The 24,681-nt window shown below is 46.2% G+C and overlaps 2 protein-coding genes across 2 annotated transcripts in view; one reads left to right on the top strand and one right to left on the bottom strand.

Annotated features, from left to right (window-relative positions):
- LOC140421368 (uncharacterized) overlaps positions 1–4,827 on the top strand; it is a 55,074-nt gene extending 50,247 nt beyond the window's left edge. Inside the window, exon 4 of the mRNA XM_072506033.1 lies at positions 1,332–4,827. Within this exon, the coding sequence (XP_072362134.1) occupies positions 1,332–1,911 (580 nt within the window). The 3' untranslated portion in view covers positions 1,912–4,827. The remainder of the gene's footprint in view (positions 1–1,331) is intronic.
- An 8,618-nt stretch (positions 4,828–13,445) lies between these two features.
- LOC140421811 (uncharacterized) lies at positions 13,446–22,428 on the bottom strand. The gene is made up of 2 exons (XM_072506738.1): positions 22,348–22,428; positions 13,446–20,941 (listed from the first exon to the last, which is right to left on the bottom strand). The coding sequence occupies exon 2, from the start codon at positions 20,512–20,514 to the stop codon at positions 19,408–19,410; it is 1,107 nt and encodes a 368-aa protein (XP_072362839.1). The 5' UTR covers positions 20,515–20,941; positions 22,348–22,428; the 3' UTR covers positions 13,446–19,407.
- Positions 22,429–24,681: the final 2,253 nt, after the last annotated feature.

Here is a 24,681-nt window from a genome sequence, read left to right as displayed (position 1 = left end):
CTGCTGATCTGTTTAAACCACCAATTTGTATATCCAGATGGGTGAGCCCTGTGGGGAAGAATGTGGGGATTCCTCTGGCTGCTGGCCTCTCTTCCGTGGTCTTGTCCATGTTCAGGTGGCCCTGGAGTGGGACCATGAGGTGTCCACCAGTACGCTTGACACCTTCCACAGCTGTTGTTACCTCAGGGTGTTTCTGAGACACTGAAAGCAACATTCTGGTTTCGTTAAAAAACTTTCCTTTGTTCTTTTTCCAAATTTAGAGTACCCAATTTTGTTTTCCATTAAGGGGGAATTTAGTGGCCAATCCACCCCTACCCTGCACATTTTTTTTGGGTTGTGGGATTCAGACCCACGCAGACATGGGGAATATGTACAAACTCCACATGGACAGAGACCCAGGGCCGGGATCAAACCTGGATCCTCAGTGCAGTGAGGCAGCATTGCTAACCACTGTGCTGTCCTAACCTTCCTTTGTTTTTGTTAGGATTTTGCTTTCTTTTACTTTGATTGGGCAACATATTTGGGGAATCAAGAGAGGGAAGAATATTCCATAGAAATTAGAATTATTTGCTCTGAATTTCTATCCTGGAATGAAAGTGATACTGACAGTCAACTCCTTTTACAGGGGATTGGAAGGAGAGGATTTGACACATTCATCAGGATCTGAATAGCATCAGCCTTTGAATGTGGAAGAAGAAATGTTTGTCTGTTCTGTCTGTGGGAAAGAATCGGAAACATCATTGTGACTGATAAGCACCGAGACCCACACACACCCGTGTGAGAGTGTTCCAGTGAACTGACTGAAAAGAACTTTAATCAGTTACACAGCCTGAAAAAACATCGCACCATTCACAGTGAGGAGAAACCTGTTGTTTTCTTTATTTGATCATGGGATGTGGGCATTGCTGGTTGTGGAAGCATTTTTTGCCCATCCCTGAGGGCATTTAAGAGTCAATCACATTGCTATGGATCTGGAGTTATATGTAGGCCAGACCTGAAAGACATCAGTGGGTCTTTTACAACAATTGACAATGGTTTCATGGTCATCATTAGACTTTTAATTCCAGATCTGTATTGAATTCAAATTTCACCATCTGCCCTGGTGGGATTTGAACCTGGGACCCCAGAGCATTACCCTGGGTCTCTAGATTATTAGTCCAGTGACAATACCCCTACGTCACTGCCTTGGTAACACAAGGACGCCGGCAGCATGGGGAAACCGTGGAAATGTGGGGACTGTGGGAAGGGACTCAGATCCCCATCAGGGCTGGAAATTCATCGACGTAGTCACACCAGGGAGAGGACTTTCAACTGCTCTGACTGTGGGAAAGCTATAAGAATGCTGGGAATCTAATTATTCATCAACGTGTTCACACAAGAGAGAAGCTGTTTACCTGCTCCACCTGTGGAAAGGAATTCACTTGGGAATCCAACCTAACGACACATCAGCGAGTTCACACTGGAGAGAAACCGTACGATTGCTCTCAGTGTGGGAAGAGATTCCGGTCTTCATCCAACCTCACTGAGCATCTACGGGTTCACACTGGGGAAAGACCATTCCACTGCTCTGAGTGCGGGAAGAGATTCACTTGTTCTTCACACCTCACTGATCACAAGCGTGTCCACACTGGAGAGAGGCCGTTCATCTGCTTCGTGTGTGGGGAGGGATTTATTAAATCGGCACACCTTCTCAGACACCAGCGTATTCACACTGAAGAGAGACCGTTCACCTGCACTGATTGTGGGAAGAGTTTCCCTAATCCATATAATCTCCGGGATCACCAGCTAGTTCACACTGGGGAGAAACCTTTTACCTGCACTGAGTGTAGGAAGGGATTTGCTTTGAAATCGCAGCTTCAGAGACATAAACTTGTTCACACTGATGAGAGACCATTCCAATGTTCTGACTGAGAGAAGAGCTTTAAAAGCGGAAGTGAGTTGACAAAACACCAGCGAATCCATTCCGGGGAGAAGCCGTTCACCTGCCCCGTGTGTGGCAGAGGATTCACTGATCCATCCAATCGTCTGGCACACCAGAGAGTTCACATGTGATTACAGGGATTGGATTCCTACACCCAGGAATGAACCATGTTCATTCTGACAGTTCAGATTTATTTCCATTGATGTTAAACTCCAGCCCAGTTAATGGGATTAACAGAATGGACATGACTTGCATTAAATGGACAGTGTTGGAGTCCTTGATTTCTCTAAGATAAGAGGAGACTGATTGATGTCCTCTTACTGACTGTTCCATTGTTGGGTCTTTTCTCCTTTGTTAATGGAAGACTTGTATTTATATAGCGCCTTTCACAACTTCATGATGTCCCAAAGTGCTTTACAGACAATGAGGTTCTTTTGAACTATAGTCACTGTTGTAATGTAGGAAATGCAGCAGCCAGATTGTGTACAACAGGCTCCAACAAACACAAATACGATGCTGGAAATACTCAGCAGGTCAGATAGCATCTGTGAAGCAAGAAAGTGAGTTCAAAACAGAACTATGATTATGACCAGTTTATCTGTTCAGTGCTCATCACCGAGGTCTTTATATTGAGCAGTTCACCCGAGAGAACTTACTCCTTCAAAATATCATCGGGGGAACTTTTACGCCCAGCGGCAAGAGCAGATGGGGTTATATTGGAAGGTTTCCTTTGAAAGATAGTGCAGTATTCCCTCAGTACTGTGCAATATTCCCTCAGTACAATACTGTATTCCCTCAGTACAGTGCAGTATTCCCTCAGTCCAGTGCAGTATTCCCTCAGTAGTGCTGTATTCCCTCAGTACAGTGCAGTATTCTCTCAGTCCAGTGCAGTATTCCCTCAGTACAGTGCAGTATTCCCTCAGTCCAGTGCAGTATTCCCTCAGCACAGTGCAGTATTCCCTGTGTACAGTGCAGTATTCCCTCAGTCCAGTGCGGTATTCCCTCAGTCCAGTGTGGTATTCCCTCAGTCCAGTGTGGTATTCCCTCAGTACAGTGCTGTATTCCCTCAGTCCAGTGCAGTATTCCCTCAGTCCAGTGTGGTATTCCCTCAGTCCAGTGTGGTATTCCCTCAGTACAGTGCTGTATTCCCTCAGTACAGTGCTGTATTCCCTCAGTCCAGTGTGGTATTCCCTCAGTCCAGTGTGGTATTCCCTCAGTACAGTGCTGTATTCCCTCAGTACAGTGCTGTATTCCCTCAGTACAGTGCTGTATTCCCTCAGTCCAGTGTGGTATTCCCTCAGTACAGTGCTGTATTCCCTCAGTACAGTGCTGTATTCCCTCAGTACAGTGCTGTATTCCCTCAGTACAGTGCTGTATTCCCTCAGTACAGTGCTGTCTTTCCTCAGTACAGCATTGGAATACCAACTAGATTTTATGGTCAGGTTTCTGGAGCTGAAGTTGAACCCTCATCCTCGTGACTCAGAGATGGGAATGTAACCACTGAACAATAACACCTCATCATTAACTCGAGATTATTTCCGCTCTCACATCTTTGGTTGTTCTCCTGAAAACATTAACCTATTGGGCTCTTGGACAAAGCCAAATGGATTTAATAGGCGATGCTGGATTCCAGGGTTTCTGCTGATTCTACAGCAAGAGATCGAGAAGGTTTCTATTTCTGAATTCAAGAACTGGCATCAAATATCACAACATGGTGACAATTTGAACTCAAGGCTTTACCTTTCAAAGACTTTGGTCTTAACCATTCAGGCCATTTGTTACTTTCTGAGAGAAAGAGCTTGAGATGGGAGAGATGGAACTTGCCTCCAAACCAATTGCCAAGACTTCTGATTCTGATGTAAAAATCCCATTTAGAACCAGCAAGTCGGAGTAATTGTTGCCAAAATTGGTAAAGTAAAATTATAGCTTTGCTATTTCAAACTTCGAAAGGGAGATTTACCTGAAGCTGAGGGGGATTATCAAATATTCAGAACAAAACCTGATGACAAACAGTCTGGGTGGTTCCCGGGAATCGGAAAAGAAGGTTTCCTTTGGGGAAAAAAATTGAAGATTAAGAAAACCTGCCAGCCCCACAATACGGCAAATTGAATTTGAACTAATTTTGAAAATAAAAAACATCTAAACTGTTGATACCTGGAATCTAATTGGAATGTCTCTTCCTGTTTTAAAGATAGTAGGAGTATAGGACAGTAACCTTTCTCTAAGCCTCATGAATGAGATATCTAATGGGATGTGTAAAATTGTATAAGAGGAAGTGATTGAGCACAGGAATAAAGTTTAAAAAATTACCCCACTAAATGGGAATTGGAATACCTCACTGTGGGTGCAGTTCAGTGGAATATATCAATGTGGTACTGATGTATATTTTAATGAAAGGAAAGTGTAGATGTGACTAATAAATTGATGGCTCTCTTGGAGATGTTTGCATCGTTGTGGATGAACTTTCAAAGAGAATTGCATTTGATAAACTGGCCACTGCCCAAGACATTGACGCATTCAGGGGAGATGAGCAAAGATATTTACAGACACATATAAGTGGGACTAGGCAGTAAGTTTCAGTAGAAATGATTCATTTTCAGGTGAGCTACATTTTATATTTACTGAAGTAAGCTAATAAGATCAAGGAAGCCATTGTGAAACTAACATTTAAATGAAAAGGGCATTTTGTATTCAGCAATTGATCGGTTGTATTAATCAATGATGTGTATTAATTATTCACTAGTCAGAAACAAATTATTAAGTAAGTAGTGTGCCTCAGTTGATTTTAATTGAAGATTGAATAATCTGTTAGTGGTTGTGTTAAAAGACTTGGTTGTACCTAAAACTGTGTAAGCCTGTTTTAAATTCTATATTACAGCTTCTGTGAGAAGGAATGTATGATCTGATCTGATGGTTAGCAATGTCTTCATACCCTTTGTAATCTTATTTAGAACTGGGAGGTCACACAATGATGGGAGGGATACATTAAACATTCCCATTGTATCCCGATCTGAGACATTTACCCAAATGGTTGAAACCCAATCAAACCGATTCGGGTATGAAATTGACCAACCATTGAGTTCTATCCAGTTTATTCAAACTGAGGGAGGATCTATTTAAAACCCGAGGAGAAGGTCTGTTGCCAGCCAAGTACTGGAATCCGCAAAGCAAGATTCCCATCAGAATTGTTGTCTAAGAAGGGGTAGAAGAGGGATTATGTTTTTACAGCCTGATCAACCAAGAGAAATGGTATAAGTCTGTTTTGTGTCAATAAGTTTCCCCTTTTCCTTCTGTATTGATCAGTTTCCCCTTTTCCTTCTGTATCGATCAGTTTACCCTTTTCCTTCTGTATCGATCAGTTTCTCCTTTTCCTTCTGTATCGATCAGTTTACCCTTTTCCTTCTGTATCGATCAATTTACCCTTTTCCTTCTGTGTCGATCAGTTTACCCTTTTCCTTCTGTATCGATCAGTTTCTCCTTTTCCTTCTGTATCAATCAGTTTACCCTTTCCTTCTGTCTCGATCAATTTACCCTTTTCCTTCTGTATCGATCAGTTTACCCTTTTCCTTCTGTATCGATCAGTTTCTCCTTTTCCTTCTGTATCAATCAGTTTACCCTTTTCCTTCTGTGTCGATCAGTTTACCCTTTTCCTTCTGTATCGATCAGTTTACCCTTTTCCTTCTGTATCAATCAGTTTACCCTTTTCCTTCGTATCGATCAGTTTACCCTTTTCCTTCTGTGTCGATCAGTTTACCCTTTTCCTTCTGTATCGATCAGTTTACCCTTTCCTTCTGTATCGATCAGTTTACCCTTTTCCTTCTGTATCGATCAGTTTACCCTTTTCCTTCTGTGTCGATCAGTTTCTCCTTTTCCTTCTGTATCGATCAGTTTACCCTTTTCCTTCTGTGTCGATCAGTTTACCCTTTTCCTTCTGTATCGATCAGTTTACCCTTTTCCTTCTGTATCGATCAGTTTACCCTTTTCCTTCTGTATCGATCAGTTTACCCTTTTCCTTCTGTATCGATCAGTTTACCCTTTTCCTTCTGTATCGATCAGTTTACCCTTTTCCTTCTGTGTCGATCAGTTTCTCCTTTTCCTTCTGTATCAATCAGTTTACCCTTTTCCTTCTGTGTCGATCAGTTTACCCTGCCCATTTGTAATGGCAGAAAGAGTGAGGGGATGGGTACAAGAACCTGACATAAATTGGGTACAAATGGAGGAGGCATCCTGTAAAGGAACAACCTTCCGGGCCCTGGCTACAGCAGCAGTCCCATCCTCCTCAGCAAGATACACAAAGAGCCCAGTGGTAGCGGCCACGCTGAGAATGTGGACCCAGTTGAGACAGAACTTCGGGATAACTAAAATGGCCCCCATCTGGGGCATCACAGATTGCCCCCAGCCATGCTAGATACCACCTTCAAAAGATGGAGGCGGGACAGGGGCACATTGGCGGTCAGGGACTTCAACGTAGGGCACAGACTGGCGGCACTGGTCGAACTGACGAAGTGGAAACTAGCAAAAGGACAGAAATTGAGACACCTCCAAATAAAAGACTTCCTCCGCAAAGAGACAGTAGGGTACCCCGGGGCCCCAGAAAACACACTACTGGAGGACCTGATAGGTACAAGCAGTGAGAAGGGGAGGGCTTTGTGGGAAAATATCCGGACAGCTACGGACACCACTGGACAAGAACAGACAAAAATGGGAGGTCGAACTGGGGACAGAGGTAGGGTGGGGACTCTGGAGCGAAGCACTGAGCAGGGTGAACTCCACCTCCTCCTGCGCAAGGCTAAGCCTAATGCTGCTCAAAATGGTGCACAGAGCGCACCTGACCAGAACCCAAATGAGCATGTTCTTCCCGGAGATGGAGGATAACTGTGAGCGGTGTCAGAGGGGCCCGGCCAACCACACCCACATGTTCTGGGCTTGCTGGGTTCTGGACAGCCTTCCCCGAGGCAATGTCCAAGGTTGTGGGGGTGTGGGTGAAGTCTTTGGGGTATCGGAGCAGCCAGAGTTACACATGAGGAAGGGGGCAACGCAATTGCTTTTGCTTCCCTCATCACACGCCGGAGAATCCTGCTCGGCTGATGATCGGCAGCACCACCCAAAGCTGCAGACTGGCTCGCAAACCTCTCGGAATTTCTCCACCTGGAGAAGATTAAGTACACCATCCAAGGGTCAGAGGAAGGCTTCCTGGATACTGGGGGGCAGTTCGTCGGCCTGTTCCAAAATATGTTCGAGGCCAGCAACGAGGAGTAAGCAAAGGAAAAAAAAAGATAGATGAGGAACCAAAGGACGGCACAACGCAGGGGGAGGGGGGGCGGGGGCGGAAGGAAGGTGGGGAAACCACAAGAGAAGAGGAAGGGAGCTGAATGGGAGGGACCGGGGGGGTGGGGGGGGGGATCATAGACCGATCCAGAGGGCAACGAAATGTACATAGAGCTCGTTAAGTGAAGGACAAAATAAACCTCTCTGTAAAATAAAGTAAGTTAGTGCAGGCAAGAAAAATGTAATGTATATACACAACTGTTTATAAATATGAGAAAAGCCAATAAAAAGATTTTCTAAAAATGTGTGTTATATAGAGTAAAAACAGAAAATACTGGATGAATGCAACATGTCTGGCAGCATCATAGAATCCCTACAGTGCAGAAGGCCATTTGGCCCATCACGTTTGCACCAACCCTACAAAAGAGCACCCCCAGCAAGGTGCACTTTCCCCGCCATCCCCGTAAACCCACTTCACCTTTGGACACTAAGGGGAAATTTAGCACAGCCAATCCACAAAACCTGCACATCTTTGGACGGTGGGAGGAAACTGGAGAAACCAGAGGGAACCCACACAGACACGGGGAGAATGTGCAAACTCCACACAGTCACCCAGGGCCGAAATTGAACCCAGGTCGCTGGTGCTGTGAGGCAGCAGTGCTAACCATTGTGCCACCATGCCACATCTTTGGCGAGAGAAACCGAGTTCATGTTTGTTGTTCCTTGTTGTAACAGTTCTGTAGAATGGTCAATGGACTCTCAAAAAAGTCCATTGATGTGAAAAGAAGCCTTTCGACTGCGTGGCAAAATATGGTTCCAACTCCATCTACAAATTTGCTGATGATACGACCACAGTGGGCCGGATCTCGAATAACGATGAGTCAGAATACAGGAGGGAGATTGAGAACCTAATGGAGTGGTGCAGCAACAACAATCTCTCCCTCAATGCCAGCAAAACTAAAGAGCTGGTCATTGACTTCAGGAAGCAAAGAACTGTACACACCCCTGTCAGCATCAATGGGGCCGAGGTGGAGATGATTAGCAGTTTCAAATTCCTTGGGGTGCACATCTCCAAAAATCGGTCCTGGTCCACCCACGTCGACGCTATCACCAAGAAAGCACAACAGCGCCTGTACTTCCTCAGGAAACTAAGGAAATTTGGCATGTCCACATTAACCGTCACCAACTTTTACAGATGCACCATAGAAAGCATCCTATCTGGCTGCATCACAGCCTGGTATGGCAACTGCTCGGCCCAAGACGGCAAGAAACTTCAAAGAGTAGTGAACACCGCCCAGTCCATCACACAAACCTGCCTCCCATCCATTGACTCCATCTCCACCTCCCGCTGTCTGGGGAAAGCGGGCAGCATAATCAAACCTCCCACCCAGCTTACTCACTCTTCCAACTTCTTTCATCAGGCAGGAGATACAGAAGTCTGAGAACACGCATGAACAGACTCAAAAACAGCTTCTTCCCCGCTGTTACCAGACTCCTAAATGATACTCTTATGGACTGACCTCATTAACACTACACCCTGTATGCTTCATCCGATGCCAGTGGTTATGTAGTTACATTGTATACCCTGTATTGCCTTATTATGTATTTTCTTTTCTTCCCATGTAATTAATGATCTGTTGAGCTGCTCGCAGAAAAATACTTTTCACTTTACCTCGGAACACGTGACAATAAACAAATCCAATCCATTCCAAGTGGAATGAAAGTGTTTTGATCACAGGTTTCACACAGGAAGAAGTTTTAGTCTGTGTGAAGTTCAATCTTCATTCACGCAAAGCCCGCAGTCTGATTGGCTGGAGGACTAGAGTATCCAGTCCTCCAAAGCTCTCCATTGGTTAATACCTCTCAGGCAAGAAATGAGGTTTTGGAACCTGCGCCCAATGGGAAGAACTCAAAATGATGCAGTCTCAGCCAATGAAGGAGATCCAGGATCAGCCCCAGCCCTCATTCACTCTGATTGGTTGGAGGACTTCTATGATTCTATTAGGAGGCTTAGGGGTGATCTTATAGAGGTCTATAAAATAATGAGGGGCATAGATAAGGTAGATAGTCAACATCTTTTCCCAAAGGTAGGGGAGTCTAAAACTAGAGGGCATAGGTTTAAGGTGAGAGGGGAGAGATTCAGAAGGGCCCAGAGGGGCAATTTCTTCACTCAGAGGGTAGTGAGTGTCTGGAATGGGCTGCCAGAGGTAGTAGTAGAAGCGGGTACAATTGTGTCTTTCAAAAAGCATTTAGATGGTTACATGGGTAAGATGGGTATAGAGGGTTATGGGCCAAGTGCGGGCAACTGGGACTAGCTTAATGGTAAAAAACTGGGCGGCATGGACTGGTTGGGCCGAAGGGCCTGTTTCCATGCTGTAAACTTCTATGATTCTATGACCAGCCCCTCCTGCTCGGTCCTCCAGTCCCACCCCCTCTTCCTATTGGCCCGGAGCTGCCGTCAATCACTCCCTGGACATGGCGATGTGGAGCAAACGCAGTACGGCTCATGTCCAGGGACAGGCGGTTGTTTGTCTCATCTTCAGGCGGATAAGCGGAGGCAGCGTTAGGAGCAGTGGGTGGGAGGGGAGGCTTCACAAACACCCAGTTGAGGCCTCAAAGCTAAAGCAAGAAATTACTGCTCCCGAGTTTGGACCAAGCGGGAAGGTTTTCCTGCAGAGTCTTTCCCCAGTTCACCACCACCATCCTCATAGGGGGCAGTGTGCAGCAGGGCGCATGCACGGTGATCCCTGTCCACTCAGCAGGACTGACAGTGATGGACTCTGGAAACTCCTTTTACAGGGGGTTACAAGGGGAGGATTTAAACACAGCAAAGTGAAATCAAACAAGACATTGAGACCTGAGAGAGTCACTTTATTAATCCGAACCTGGATATTATTGGTCTTTGAGTGTAAGCATTGAGTTCCAGGTCAGTACCACTCTCCACGGGGGTTCACTATACCAGCAATCCAGAGACACAGGCTAGTGTTCTGGGGACAAGGGTTCAAATCCCATCATGGCAATTGGTAGAGTGTAAATTCAATTAAGAATCTGGAATTCAATGTTTATCGCAGTATTGGTGACCGTGAAATCATTGTGGTGAGTTTGTGGGAAGGGGAGAGTGTGTGGGTCTGGGATTTGCAGCTTTGGGGAACAAGAGAGCAATACTTAAATCCTGGGAAATAGAATTATCTGTTCTAAGTTTCTGTCCTGAGCTAACCTGTGCAAATTGGTTTTTGTAGGGTCACAAAGAGTGGATTGGCAGAAAGGAAACTCACATCAAACATTGCATCAAGATCTGACAGTCACTCAATTCATCAGGACTTGAATATTATTGGCTTTTGAATGTGGACGGAGACATGCTTGGCTGTGCTGTCTGTGGAAAAAGATTTGAAAGACCGGTGTGCCTGGGAAAGCATCGCGACGCACACACCCGAGTGGGAGTGTTCCAGTGAACTGACTGTGGAAAGAGCTTTAACCAGTTACACAGCCTGAAAATAAATCTCACCATTCACAGCGAGGAGAATCTGTACATGTTCTGTGTGTGGGCGAGTTTTCAAACAATTGTCCAACCTGGGGAGACACGAGGACACCAGCACCATGGACAAACCGTGGAAATGTGGGAAGGGATTCCTATCCCCATCTGTGCTGGAGATTCATCAGTGCAGTCACACTGGGGAAAGACCATTCACCTGCTCCGAGTGTGGGAAGAAGTTCACTCGACTAACCCACCTCACTACACACCAACTTGTTCACTCTGACACCAGACCTTTTAAATGTTCCGACTGTGAGAAGAGCTTTAAAAGGAAATCTGCTGACACACCAGCAAGTGTGGGAAGAGATTCACTCAGTGATCCAGCTTTCTGTTACACCAGTGAGTTCACACTGGGGAGAAACCATTTGCCTGCCCCAAGTGTAGGACGGCATTCACTCAGTTATGCAAACTGTTGGATCACCAGCGAGTTCACACTGGGGAGAGACATTCACTTGTTCTGTGTGTGGGAAGGGATTCACTCAGTTATCAATCCCGATGAGACACCAGCGCGTTCACACTGGGGAGAGACCATTCACCCGCCTGGAGTGTGGGAAGGGATTCACTCAGTCTACCCACCTCACTTCACACCGTGTTCACGAGACCTTTTAAATGTTCCACCTGTGGGAAGTTTCAATAGCAAAGTGGATCTGCTGATTCACCAGCACAGTCACACTGGAGAGAGGCCGTTCACCTGCTCCGTGTGTGGGAAGGGATTCACTCAGCAGTCCCTCCGGCTGAAACACCAGCGCATTCACACCAGGGAGGGAGCGTTCATCTGTTCCCTGTGTGGGAAGGGATTCATTCGGTCATCCACCCTGCAGAAACGCCAGCAAGTTCACAAGTGCCTCCAGGACTCTGCTGTTATTGATGTTAATCACATCCAGGACAGAACCATGTTCATTCTGACAGCTGGAGTTTGTTCGAGTTGATGTTAATAATCCCTGAAACTGAGATTAGAATAGATTGGTGCTTGATAGCCGGCACAGACACAATGGGGCAAAGGGCCTTGTTTTGAGCTGTAAAACTCGAGAACTCGAACCCATTTCACTTCACACCAACATGTTCACTCTGACACAAGACATTTTATGTGTTCTGTGAGAAGAATTTGAGAAGCAAAATGGATCTGCTGACTCACCAATGCGCTCACACTGGAGAGAGACCATTCACTGCTCCGAGAGTGAGAAGAGATTGTTTTCCGGTTGTGCTCCCCCCTCCCCCCGCCACCCCCTCCTCCCCCAACCCGAGACTGGAAATTCCCGCCCAAGGTAAAGGACCTTTAAAGGGGTGGCACAGTCATTAGCACTGTTGCTTCACAGCACTAAGGTCCCAGGTTCGATTCCGGTTTGGGTCACTGTCTGTGCGGAGTCTGCACGTTCTCCTCATGTCTGCATGGGTTTCCTCCGGGTGCTCCGGCTTCCCCCAACAAATCCCGAAAGACATGCTGTTAGGTAATTTGGACATTCTGTCATGTGAGGGTACCTTTAAGAACTGGGTGTTTATCAAATAGCTGCAGTGATATCAGAGTGTGGGTGGAGCTGGGCTGTCTGTCTTCACTGCAGCTATTTGATAAACACCCAGTTCTTAAAGGTACTCTCACATAACAATTCTGAATTCTCCCTCTGTGTACCTGAACAGGCTCCGGAATATGCTGACTAGAGGCTTTTCACGGTAACTTCATTGCAGAGTTAATGTAAGACTACTTGTGACAATAAAGATTAGGATTATTTTAAAAATGTTCTGGCAGATTTCCATCCCGCCTGCAAGGATTCGCACAGCCGGAAATATGACCCCAACAAATGGGATGAAGCCAAATCTTTAAAAGACAAAGTCTTTATTTCAAATCATTGCCGTGCTGTCAGAGGAAAGGGTTAACTTCTCTGCTTGTTTACAAAAGGGAAGAGGAAACATTCGCAAAGCTTCCCACAGCTTGTGAACTCCGAAACATAATTTCAAGGCTGAAGTTTATCTTCAGAGAATGAAATGTTTTGGTGCCTTTTCCAATTGGACCAGTAAATTGTGATTCACACTGAAAGGTTTACTTTCACTCAGTAATTAGAACATTTCACTTTCTCAGCACTGACACTTTCGATCAAATCCCAATTGTTCTCTTCCCTTGTAGCTGGTGTGTGGAGAAGATCATGTTCACTGTAGATCTGTCAGCACAGAAACCGCACTGTGCTTCTGGACACACTCAGTCTGCAAGTAGATGAATCTTTTAAACATCACCCAAGTGATCGTCCCCTGACTCTAAGGAGTGAGATATCCCTGTAGTTGATGCTGTCTCCTCTGTCACTGATGTTTTTATTGCATCACACATGTTCCGTGGACCAGTCTCACAGCCCAAAAGGGGAGGGCAGGAAGGTGTGACAGTCGATGGGACTTTCTGTGTGTGAGCAGTTCAGCTGGAATTCCATCCTTGCCGAGCACCTTTCTGCTTGCTCAGCAATCAATGGCCTTTTCCAGCTCAAATGATGAGAGTTCCTTGTCCAACTCAACCATGACAGGAAGCTGCAGGAGAGTCAGAGACTGGGAGATGCCCTTCTCACAGGGGTACAGCTCACTGTTGTGTTCAACCCAGCTCCTCCTCACTCTCTCACCATGACCGACACTGAGCATGCTCAGAGCACACACTCACACTGCACCTGCGCACTGGCCTCGTACACTCACTGATAGGGGACTTTCTGCAGCGCGGGGGATTCTGGTAACACAACCGCCATAGAGCAATTAGTAAACAGGAAGATTCTATTTCCCAGTTAGCAAAACAGAAGATCCACAGTTAGGCAGGATGCTGGGCATGAAGCACAATGAGAGGTTTGGATATTTTATTTAATACTGAAGCACATTATTCTGATAAGATATCACTCAGACATATATGTAGCAAGCAGGCTGATCTACAGTATGTATAGTATTTATAACATCTGGGACACGATAAATCATCTCATCAAACCAGTGATAGTTTTTTTTAATGTTCATAATTGTGACTGGGTCACACTCACGATTCATGCAAGATGCAACTCCCCAGGTTCACTGACCCACTCCCTCCAGACCTGTTTTCACGCCAAGGGTCTTGACATCTGCCTTTGTTTTTATCCAGCCATGTATGTTCAGCTCACACTGCCCAACAACCAGCCTCTCCTGCACTGGGCCACAGGGTTTCCATCACCAAAAATCTGTCCTGGTCCACACACATCGACGCCACCACCAAGAAAGCACAACAGCGCCTATACTTCTTCAGGAAACTAAGGATATTTGGCATGTCCACACTGACTCTTACCAACTTTTACAGATGCACCATAGAAAGCATCCTATCTGGCTGCATCACAGCCTGGTATGGCAACTGCTCGGCCCAAGACCACAAGAAACTTCAGAGAGTAGTGAACACAGCCCAGTTCATCACACAAACCTGCCTCCCATCCATTGGCTCTATCCACACCTCCCGCTGCCTTGGGAAAGCGGGAAGCATAATCAAAGACTCCTCCCATCCAGCTTACTCACTCTTCCAACTTCTTCCATTGGGCAGGAGATACAAAAGTCTGAGAACATGCACGAACAGATTCAAAACAGCTTCTTCCCCGCTATTACCAGACTCCTAAACAACCCTCTTTGGACTGACCTGATTAATACTACACTCCTGTATGCTGCACTCTATGCCTTTGTCTATATATCTCCATTGTGTACCTTGTGTTGCCCTATTATGTATTTTGATTTTAGTTTACTTTCTTTTCATGTACAAAATGATCTGTTTGAGTTGCTCGCAGAATAATACTTTTCACTGTATCTCGGTGCACGTGACAATAAACAAATCCAATCCATATCGAGGGGGCAATCTGCCTCTCTTGCATTGATGCACTGCATTTCCCTCATAACACAGTGGCATAGAAAGGTGACAAAACAAAGGCACTCAACAACTTGTCTCTGTGCCAACTTTCTGCAACAGACACAATCCGCTGTCATTGGCCCTGAACTCTACAGATATTTTTCTCCTCAAAGGATACGAACAGGTGACCAAGGAGCCGGAGTTGGCTATTCAGCCCAGTCTGCTCCACCAATAACATCATGGCTGATCTGACAGTAACAGATAGTTGTCCAATTATTTTCAAGGCATCAATTGAATCTGCCTCCACCACATTTTCGAGCAGTGCATTCATGATCCCACATGCAGCACAGAATGTTTTTCTTCATATCATAAGACATAGGAACAGAATTAGGCCACTCGGCCCATTGAAACTGCTCCGCCATTCAATCATGGCTGATATTTTTCTCATCTCCATTCTCCTGCCTTCTCCCCATAACCGCTGATCCCCTTATTAATCAAAAACCTATCTATCTCTGTCTTAAAGACTCTCAGTGATTTGGCCTCCACGGCATTCTGTGGCAAAGAGTTCCACAGATTCACCGCCCTCTGTCTGAAGAAATTCCTCATCTGTTTTAGTTCCTCCTCATCACCTGAGGAAGGAACTATGTTACTGCATCACATATGTTCTGTGGACCAGTCTCACAGCCCAAAAGGGGAGGGCAGGAAGGTGTGACAGTCGATGGGACTTTCCGTGTGTGAGCAGTTCAGCTGGAATTCCATCCTTGCTGGGCACCTTTCTGCTTGCTCAGCGATAAATGGCCTTTTCCAGCTCAAATGATGAGAGTTCCTTGTCCAACTCAACCATGACAGGAAGCTGCAGGAGAGTCAAACAGAGACTGGGAGATGCCCTTCTCACAGGGGTACAGCTCACTGTTGTCTTCAACCCAGCTCCTCCTCACTCTCTCACCACGACTTTTCCCAAAGGTAGGGGAGTCTAAAACTAGAGGGCATAGGTTTAAGGTGAGAGGGGAGAGATTCAGAAGGGCCCAGAGGGGCAATTTCTTCACTCAGAGGGTAGTGAGTGTCTGGAATGGGCTGCCAGAGGTAGTAGTAGAGGCGGGTACAATTGTGTCTTTTAAAAAGCATTTAGATAGTTACATGGGTAAGGTGGGTATAGAGGGTTATGGGCCAAGTGCGGGCAACTGGGACTAGCTTAATGGTAAAAACTGGGCGGCATGGACTGGTTGGGCCGAAGGGCCTGTTTCCATGCTGTAAACTTCTATGATTCTATGACTGACACTGAGCATGCTCAGAGCACACATCCACACTGCACCTGCGCACTGGCCTCGTACACTCACTGATCGGGAATTTTCTGCAGCCCGGGGGATTCTGGGTAACACAGCCGCCATCGAGCAATTAGTAAACAGGAAGATTCTATTCCCAGTTAGCAAAACAGAAGATCCACAGTTAGGCAAGATGCTGGGCATGAAGCACAATGAGAGGTTTGGATACTTTATTTAATACAGAAGCACATTATTCTGATATCACTTAGACATGGGCAGCAAGCAGGCTGATCTACAGTATGTACAGTATTTACAACACCTGGGACACGGTAAATCATCTCATCAAACCAGTGATAGGTTTGGTTACTGTTCATAATTGTGACTGGGTCACACTCACGATTAATGCAAAATGCAACTCGCCAGGTTCACTGACCCACTCCCTCCAGAGCTGTTTTCACTCCAAGGGTCTTGACATCTGCCTTAGTCTTTATCCAGCCCTGTATGTTCAGCTCACACTGCCCAACAACCAGCCTCTCCGGCACTGGGGCACAGGGTTTCCATCACCAAAAATCTGTCCTGGTCCATGCACATCGACGCTACCACCAAGAAAGCACAACAGCGCCTGTACTTCCTCAGGAAACTAAGGAAATTTGGCATGTCCACACTGACTCTTACCAACTTTTACAGATGCACCATAGAAAGCATCCTATCTGGCTGCATCACAGCCTGGTATGGCAACTGCTCGGCCCAAGACCGCAAGAAACTTCAGAGAGTAATGAACACAGTCCAGTCCATCACACAAACCCGCCTCCCATCCATTGACTCCATCTCCACCTCCCGCTGCCTTGGGAAAGCGGGCAGCATAATCAAAGGACCCTCCCACCCAGCTTACTCACTCTTCCAACTTCTTCCATCGGGCAGAAGATACAAAAGTCTGAGAACATGCACGAACAGATTCAAAACAGCTTCTTCCCTGCTATTACCAGACTCCTAAACAACCCTCTTATGGACTGACCTGATTAATACTACATGCCTGTATGCTTTACTCAATGCCTTTGTCTATATATTTACATTGTGTACCTTGTGTTGCCCTATTATGTATTTTCTTTTTGATTTCCTTTCTTTTCATGTACAAAATGATCTGTTTGAGCTGCTCACAGAATAATACTTTCCACTGTACCTCGGTGCACATGACAATAAACCAATCCAATCCATATTGAGGGAGCAATCTGCCTCTCTTGCATTGGTGCACTGCATTTCCCTAACACAGTGGCATAGAAAGGTGCCAGCACAAAACAAAGGCACTCAACAAAAAGTATCTGTGTCAACTTTCTGCAACAGTCACAATCCCCTGTCATTGGCCCTGAACTCTGCAGATATTTTTCTCCTCAAAAGATACAAACAGATGAGCAAGGAGCTGGAGTTGGCTATTAGCTCAGTCTGCTCCACCATTTAATAAGGTCATGGCTGATCTGACAGTAACAGATAGTTGTCCAATTCTCTTTTCAAGGCATCAATTGAATCTGCCTCCACCACATTTTCGAGCAGTGCATTCATGATCCCACATGCAGCACAGAATGTTTTTCTTCATATCATAAGACATCGGAAGAGAATTAGGCCACTCGGCCCATTGAATCAGCTCCGCCATTCAATCATGGCTGATATTTCTCTCATCTCCATTCTCCTGCCTTCTCCCCATAACCCCTGATTCCCTTATTAATCAAGAACCTATCTATCTCTTTCTTAAAGACAATCAGTGATTTGGCCTCCACGGCATTCTGTGGCAAAGACTTCCACAGATTCAACACCCTCTGGCTGAAGAAATTCCTCCTCATCACCTGAGGAAGGAACTGTGCCCTTAAAGCTAGTGAGTCGAATCAAACCTGTTGGACTTTAACCTGGTGCTGGAAGACTTCTTACTCTGTTTTGAAGGGTCGCCCCTTTAGACTCAGATTGTGTCCCCTGCTTCTAATTTTTCCTACAAGTGGAAACATCTTCTCCATGTCCACTCTACCCAGGCCTCGCAGTGTCCTGTAAGTTTTAATAAGAACCCCCCATATCCTTCTAAACTCCAACTAGTACAGACCCAGAGTCCTCAACCGTTCCTCATACGACAAGGTCTTCATTCCAGGGATCATTCTTGTAAACCTCCTCTGGACCTTTTCCAAGGCCAACACATCCTTCCTTAGCTACGGGGCCCTAAACTGCTCATAATACTCCAAATGGGGTCTGATCAGAGCCTTATACAGCCTCAGACGTACATCCCTGGTCTTGTATTCTAGCCCTCTCGACCTGAATACATTGCATTTGCCTTCCTAACTGCCAACTGAACCTGCACATTGACCTGAAGAGAATCTTGGACAAGGTCTCCCAAGTCCCTTTGTGCTTGTGATTTCCTCAGCATTTTCTCCTTCAGAAAATAGTCTATGTCTGCTTCCAAAGTCCATAACCTCACACTTTTCCATATTGTATTCCATCTGCCACTTCTTTGCCCACTCTCCTCGCCTTGCTGAGCATTGCTTCTTTTTATAATCACTTTATAAATGCCCTCTGTTTATAATCTTGTCCTAAATATGACTTGGTAGACCAAATGACTATTGCAGATCCTTAGTTTTAATGTGGTCAAGTGCCTTTCCATTTGAGAACTATTCAACAAAGTTATTAGAATTATTTGTAGCTAGGTCAGCATGTGGAGCAGTGGTTAGCATTAGGACTACAGCGCTGAGGACCCGGGTTTGAATCCCGGCCCTGGGTCACTGTCCGTGTGGAGTTTGCACATTCTCAACGTGTCTGCATGGGTTTCACCCCCACCACCCAAAGATGTGCAGTTTAGGTGGATTGGCCAGGCTAAATTGCCCCTTAATTGGAAAAAAAAATAATAATTGGGTACTCGGAATTAATTTTTTTTTAAAAAGGATTATTTGTAGCTTCCCCACCAATCAGTTTTTTCCATTATCCTGAAGTGACCTTATTTTTATCAGGAGTTAACTGAAGTGTGTTCCTGACCTCTCATTATCTAAATTTCCATTCACCACTTTTCTGTCCACCTGGCCCAGTCCATGGCTTTCTCCGTCATTGTCTAAAACACTTGAGCAACCTTTGTATAATCGCGGTGCATACATTTCAGTCTAAATCATTGATATATACCGGAAACTGTGGAGCTCCACTGGAAACAGACATCCAGGCATCATTCAGTCCTGGATGTGACTAACAGCAGCAACAACAGCTGAATCCAAACCCTGCTGTTGCCTGTGAACTTGCTGATGTCTGTGTAGGTTGTTTGACTGAGTGAATCTCCTCCCAAACGGTAGCACAGTGGTTAGCACCATTGCTTCACAGCTCCAGGATCCCAGGTTTGATTCCCGGCTTGGGTCATTGTCTGTGCGTTGTCCCAGTGTCTGTGTGGGTTTCCTCCAGGTGCTCCGGTTTCCCTCCACAGTCCAAAGATGTGCAGGTTAGATGGATTGGCCATGCTAAATTGCCCTTAGTGTCCAAAAAGGTGAGGTGGGGCTATGGGTTAGGTTGGAGGTATGGGCTTAAGTAAGGTGCTCTTTCCAAGGGCCGGTGCACTTGATGGGCCAAATGCCCTCCTTCTGCAATGTAAATTCTATGATTCTGTTTCAGTGTGAACTCGCTGGTGTTTCAGCAGATTTTGTTTACTTTTAAAGCTCTTCTCACAGTTAGCACATTTAAAAGGTCTCTGATCAGTATGAACAAGTTGGTGTCTCAGGAGGACTGATGACTGAGTGAATCCCTTCCCACACACGGAGCAGGTGAATGGCCTCTCCCCAGTATGAGTGCGTTGATGTATCAGTAAATTCCTTTTACTTTTAAAGCTCTTCTCACAGTCAGCACATTTAAAACGTCTCTGATCAGTATGAACAAGTTGGTGTCTCAGGAGGAGTGATGACTGAGTGAATCCCTTCCCACACACGGAGCAGGTGAATGGCCTCTCCCTCGTGTGAGTGCGTTGGTGTATCAGTAAATACGTTTTACTTTTAAAACTCTTCTCACAATCAGCACATTTAAAAGGTCTCTGATCAGTATGAACAAGTTGATGACTCAGGAGGATTGATGACTGAGTGAATCCTTTCCCACAAACGGAGCAGGTGAATGGCCTCTCCCCAGTGTGAGTGCGTTGATGTGTCAGTAAATCCATTCTGCGTTTAAAGTTCTTCTCACAGTCAGCACATTTAAACGGTCTCTGGTCAGAGTGGACCCGATGGTGAGCCCGGAGGTTTGGCAAATCATGAAATCCCTTCCCACATTGCAAACAGGTGAATGGCCTCTCCGCAGTGTGAGTACGTTGATGTAACAGTAAATCCTTTCTGCTTTTAAAGCTCTTTTCACAGTCAGCACATTTAAATGGTCTCTCATCATTATGAACAAGTTGGTGTCTCAGGAGTTCGGATGACAGAGTGAATCCCTTCCCACACTCGGAGCAGGTGAATGGCCTCTCCCCAGTGTGAGTGCGTTGATGTGTCAGGAAATCATATCTGCTTTTAAAGCTCTTCTCGCAGTCAGCACATTTAAACGGTCTCTGGTCAGTATGAACAAGTTGGTGTTTCAGGAGGTGTGATGACCGAGTGAATCCCTTCCGACACACGGAACAGGTGAACGGCCTTTCCCCAGTGTGAATACGTCGATGAGTTTCCAATTGAGATGGGTAGTAGCATCCCATTCCACAGTCCCCACATTTCCATGCTTTCTTCATGGTTATCGACAAGTTATCAGGTGGGATGCAGATTTGAGGTCACTTTCAGATCAGCCGTGATGTTATTAAATGGTGGAACAGGCTCACGGGGCTGAATGTCCAATTGCTGCTTCTTGATTCCTTTGGTGCGAATGTCCTTATGTCTTTCCAACTTGGATCATCAGTTGAAGCCTGAGTACGGTGTCTCCCTGATGTAAATGCTGCAATTTAATTTCACGCCGTGTGATTGGTTAAAGCTCAGTTCCCCTGTTAACTCAGCTAACTGTGGAAAATTACTTAGATGTCTGTGTCTCGGTGCGTTTCCAATCACAGTGATTTTCGAATTTTTTTCCAAAAGACAAAACAGACAAACATTTCCCGTTCCACATTGAAAGGCCGGTCCTGATGAATCAAGTGATTCTGTCAGATCTCGACATGATGTTTGCATCTGCAAATATTTTGTAAAAGGAGATTACATTGAAATACTGTGAATATATAAGACACAAACAGACCATTCTGTCACAGATTCTGCTGCTGTCAATACTCGGCACACATCTCCGACTGTCACACATATCAAATCTCAGCCTTTCAGCTGATTTTCGATTCCATTTTCTCTCATGTGCTTGTCCCGTTTCCTTTTGAAAACATCTCAGCACTTTCCTCAACTCCTTTCCATAGTAATGAGTTGCACATTCTGAACCTGGAATAAATAATTTTGTTCGTATTGTCCACTTGGATTTATTTGTAACTTTCTTGTATTTATAACTTGTTGTTTATTGATGGTCACACTCTCACATCACCTCTCTCCAAATACTGATAATTTAAAAGATTTATAGCAGGTCAATGCTTAATTTGTTGTTGTCGATAGAAAAAAGGCCCCACTCCAATTAATCTTTCCTGAGAGCTGTAATCTCTCATGTTACAAAGGTCATCACTGTCAATGCAGGATAGAATTCGCAGAGACAAACCTTTCTGTTGGGTTCAGTTTGTTGGGTGCAAATTTTCCAATTGTAACCCCCTGTAAAAGGAGTTTACAAAAGCCATCACTGACAGTCCAGGATAGAAATTCTGAACAGACAATTCTAATTTCTCTGGAACATTTTTTCCTCTCTTGTTCCCCCAAAGCTGTAAATCCCCGTCCCACACACTCACCCTCCTCCCTGGGCTGAAATCCAAACCCATCTCACCATCTGCACCATTTCTTTCCTCCACTCCCAGTTTTCTCCCTCCCTCTCCTCTGCCTGGGTTCAGTTCTCCAGCTCGTCTGCAGACTGAAAATAAAATCAATGGGTCTTATTGGGGGTTTGGGGCCTCCAGCGGGTGTTTGTGAATACTCCCCGCCCACCTGCCAGGGTTCCCTTCCTTGCCAGAGATCAGATTCCTCATTGATTTGAGTGCGAAGTGTAAGCTCTTATTTATTACCCCCCTCCCCCATCCTCTGATGTGAACCATCCTCCAGTGTCTGAAGCAGGATGGTGCCCGTTAACCTGGGCCTGTTCCCGGGAGGGAGAAGCCCCGCAGCTGCAAACCAGGGAGCTGACAATGATGGTGAAGGGTTTGCTCCAGCTCCCAATGCCCGGGGACTGATTGACAGCGGGTTCGGACCAATAGGAAGGGGGCAGGGCTGGAAAACCGAACAAAAGCGGCTGGTCCTCCAGCCAATCAGACTGAATGGGAGGCGGAGAAAAGCCGGGGCTCCTTCCGCTTGCGCCCGACAACCCGGGCCTGTCTCGGGGAAAAGCCCGAGCAGCTTTCGCCGGTTCAACTGCTGTATCCTAGCTTCGTATTCGGGGCTTGGCTGTTTATGAAGCATCCCGACCCATCCGGCGGCTCTATTCCTCCCTCATGACTCACCCGATCAAATTGACCGGTTGAGGATTTCCACCCGACCGCCTGAATCCTGAGTTGTCATCGGTACTGCGCATGCTCCAGATCACGTGGGAGACCGGGCCAGCCCCGCCCCTCATTCACTCCGATTGGTTGGAGGACCCGCTGCAACCACTGGGTCCTCCTTGACCACTCCTTTCTTCCTATTGGTCCGGACCTGCCGTCAATCACTCCCTGGGCATTGTGAGCTGGAGCATGCGCAGTGCCGATGCTGGACTCGGCCGGGAGGTTTTACTGAAACCCGGTGGAGGTTCCAAACCCCAATAAGAAGTTTCCGGGCCCGGGTTTGCATCGAGCGGGGGGACAGCTGCGGCCTGCTCCCGGTGACAGGCCTGAGTTAACGGCCGCCGTCTTTATAGAGGCTGCAAACCCGCAGGGGGCAAAACATCAGAGAGAGAGTTTGTTGTGAAACCAATGGGATTTTGTAAAGCAGGAGGTCAGGGTTACAGTCAACAACAACAACTTCTATTTATATAACACCTTTAACATCATAAATCATCCCAGTCAACTTCACAGCAACATCATAAAACAAAGTGAGACACCCAGACACAAAAGGAGATATTAGGACAGGTGACCAAAAATTTGGTCAAAGAGGCGAGTTTTAAAGAGTCTGAAAGGAGGTGAGTGAGGTGGAGACGGGGAGGTTTCGGGAGGGAATTCAGTGCTTGGGGCCGAGGGAACTGAAAACCATGGCGGAGTAATTAGAATCGGGGGTGTACAAGAGTCCAGGATCAGAGCTGTGCAGATACCTCGGGGTTGTGGGGCTGGAGGAGATACAGACACAGGGAGAGACGAGGCCATGGAGGGATTTGAAAACAAGGGTGAGAATTGACTGGGAGCGAATGCAAGTCTCGGAGCACAGGGTTCATAGGGGAAAGGAACTGGCTGTGAATTAAGACATGGGTAGCAGACTTTTGGATGGCTTTACTTTTACAGAGGTAGAATGTGGGAGCAGCCAGGTGTGTAATGGAATTGTCGCATCGGGAAGTGATAAAGGCATGACCGAGGTTTCAGCCCCACGCACACAGACACGTGACAATGGTAAATTGCCTCAGTATCTAAAAAGGTTTGGGGGGGGTTACCGGGATAGGTGGAGGTGTGGGCTTAGCTAAGGTGTTCTTTCCAAGGGCTGATGCAGACTCGATGGGCCGAATGGCCTCCTGTACTGTAAATTCAATGATGTCAGAAGCTCATATTGGATCAAGTATGAAACCAAATTTACAAAGAGACTGGCTAAGTCTCAGACTGTTGCCAGGGAGACGGATAGAGTCGGTATGTCAGGAATGGAGATTGGAACAGGAACCGAACAGTGGATTCAGTCGTCTCCATATTTGATTGAAGCTATTTAGTCAGCAGGAAGAGAACCAGAATGGGCCCTGAGTCTGATATCCTGTATAACTTAGTTCGAGAGGGAGAGGAAGAACGAAGGAAACCCTGGAAGATTTGGAGAAACGACCTTCGCGATTGTTCATCAAATCTCCACAGTCAGTTCTGGACACAAGGTTCACATCTGTTATTCTAATTGGTCAGTCAGGATCATTCAGATTAATGTCTGTCACAAGTCATGAATTAAGTGACTTATAAAGCATATTCTTACCTCTAATTATATAACTTTGGTAAAAGGATACAGAAATAATGATCGAATACTTTATTTGGATTTCAGCCCCAGGGAGGAGGGAGCGTGTGTGGGACGGGGATTTACAGCTTTGGGGAAAGAAGAGAGACAAAAATGTTCCGCAGAAACTGGAATTAACTGTTCTGAATTTCTATCCTGTACTGATAGTGTGCCCTTTGTAAACTCCTTTTCCAGGGCATGAGGGAGGATTTTCAGACAGGGAAACAAACCAATCACGCTAGATGGGGATCTAGCGGGGTGGGGGGGGGGGGGGGGGGGGATAACTGGGTTGCTGCTGCAGAAATCAAAGAGGAACTGGCTAAAGAAAGGGTGGTCGGGGCTGGAATGCGCCACCTGGGGAACGAGTGGGAGCGTGGAATCAGGACGTGGGACTGGCCGAGAGAGGGTGATGGCTAGTCGACACAGGAAGGAGGCAGGTAGCCCCCTAGTGCGGCTGATCACGTGGAACGTGAGAGGCCTAAATGGACCGATTAAAAGGGCCCGAGTGTTCGCGCACTTGAAAGGACTGAGGGCAGACGTGGCTATGCTCCAGGAGATGCACCTGAAGGTGGCGGACCAAGTTAGGTTAAGGAAAGGATGGGTGGGACAGGTGTTCCATTCAGGGCTGGGTGCAAAGAATAGAGGGGTGGCCATACTGGTGGGGAAACGGGTATCATTCGAAGCAA

This window comes from Scyliorhinus torazame, chromosome 5 (assembly GCF_047496885.1).
Source record: "Scyliorhinus torazame isolate Kashiwa2021f chromosome 5, sScyTor2.1, whole genome shotgun sequence".
NCBI classification, from domain to species: domain Eukaryota; kingdom Metazoa; phylum Chordata; class Chondrichthyes; order Carcharhiniformes; family Scyliorhinidae; genus Scyliorhinus; species Scyliorhinus torazame.
The sequence above is the reverse complement of the archived record's forward strand: the minus strand, read 5'-3'. Positions and strand labels throughout refer to the sequence as shown.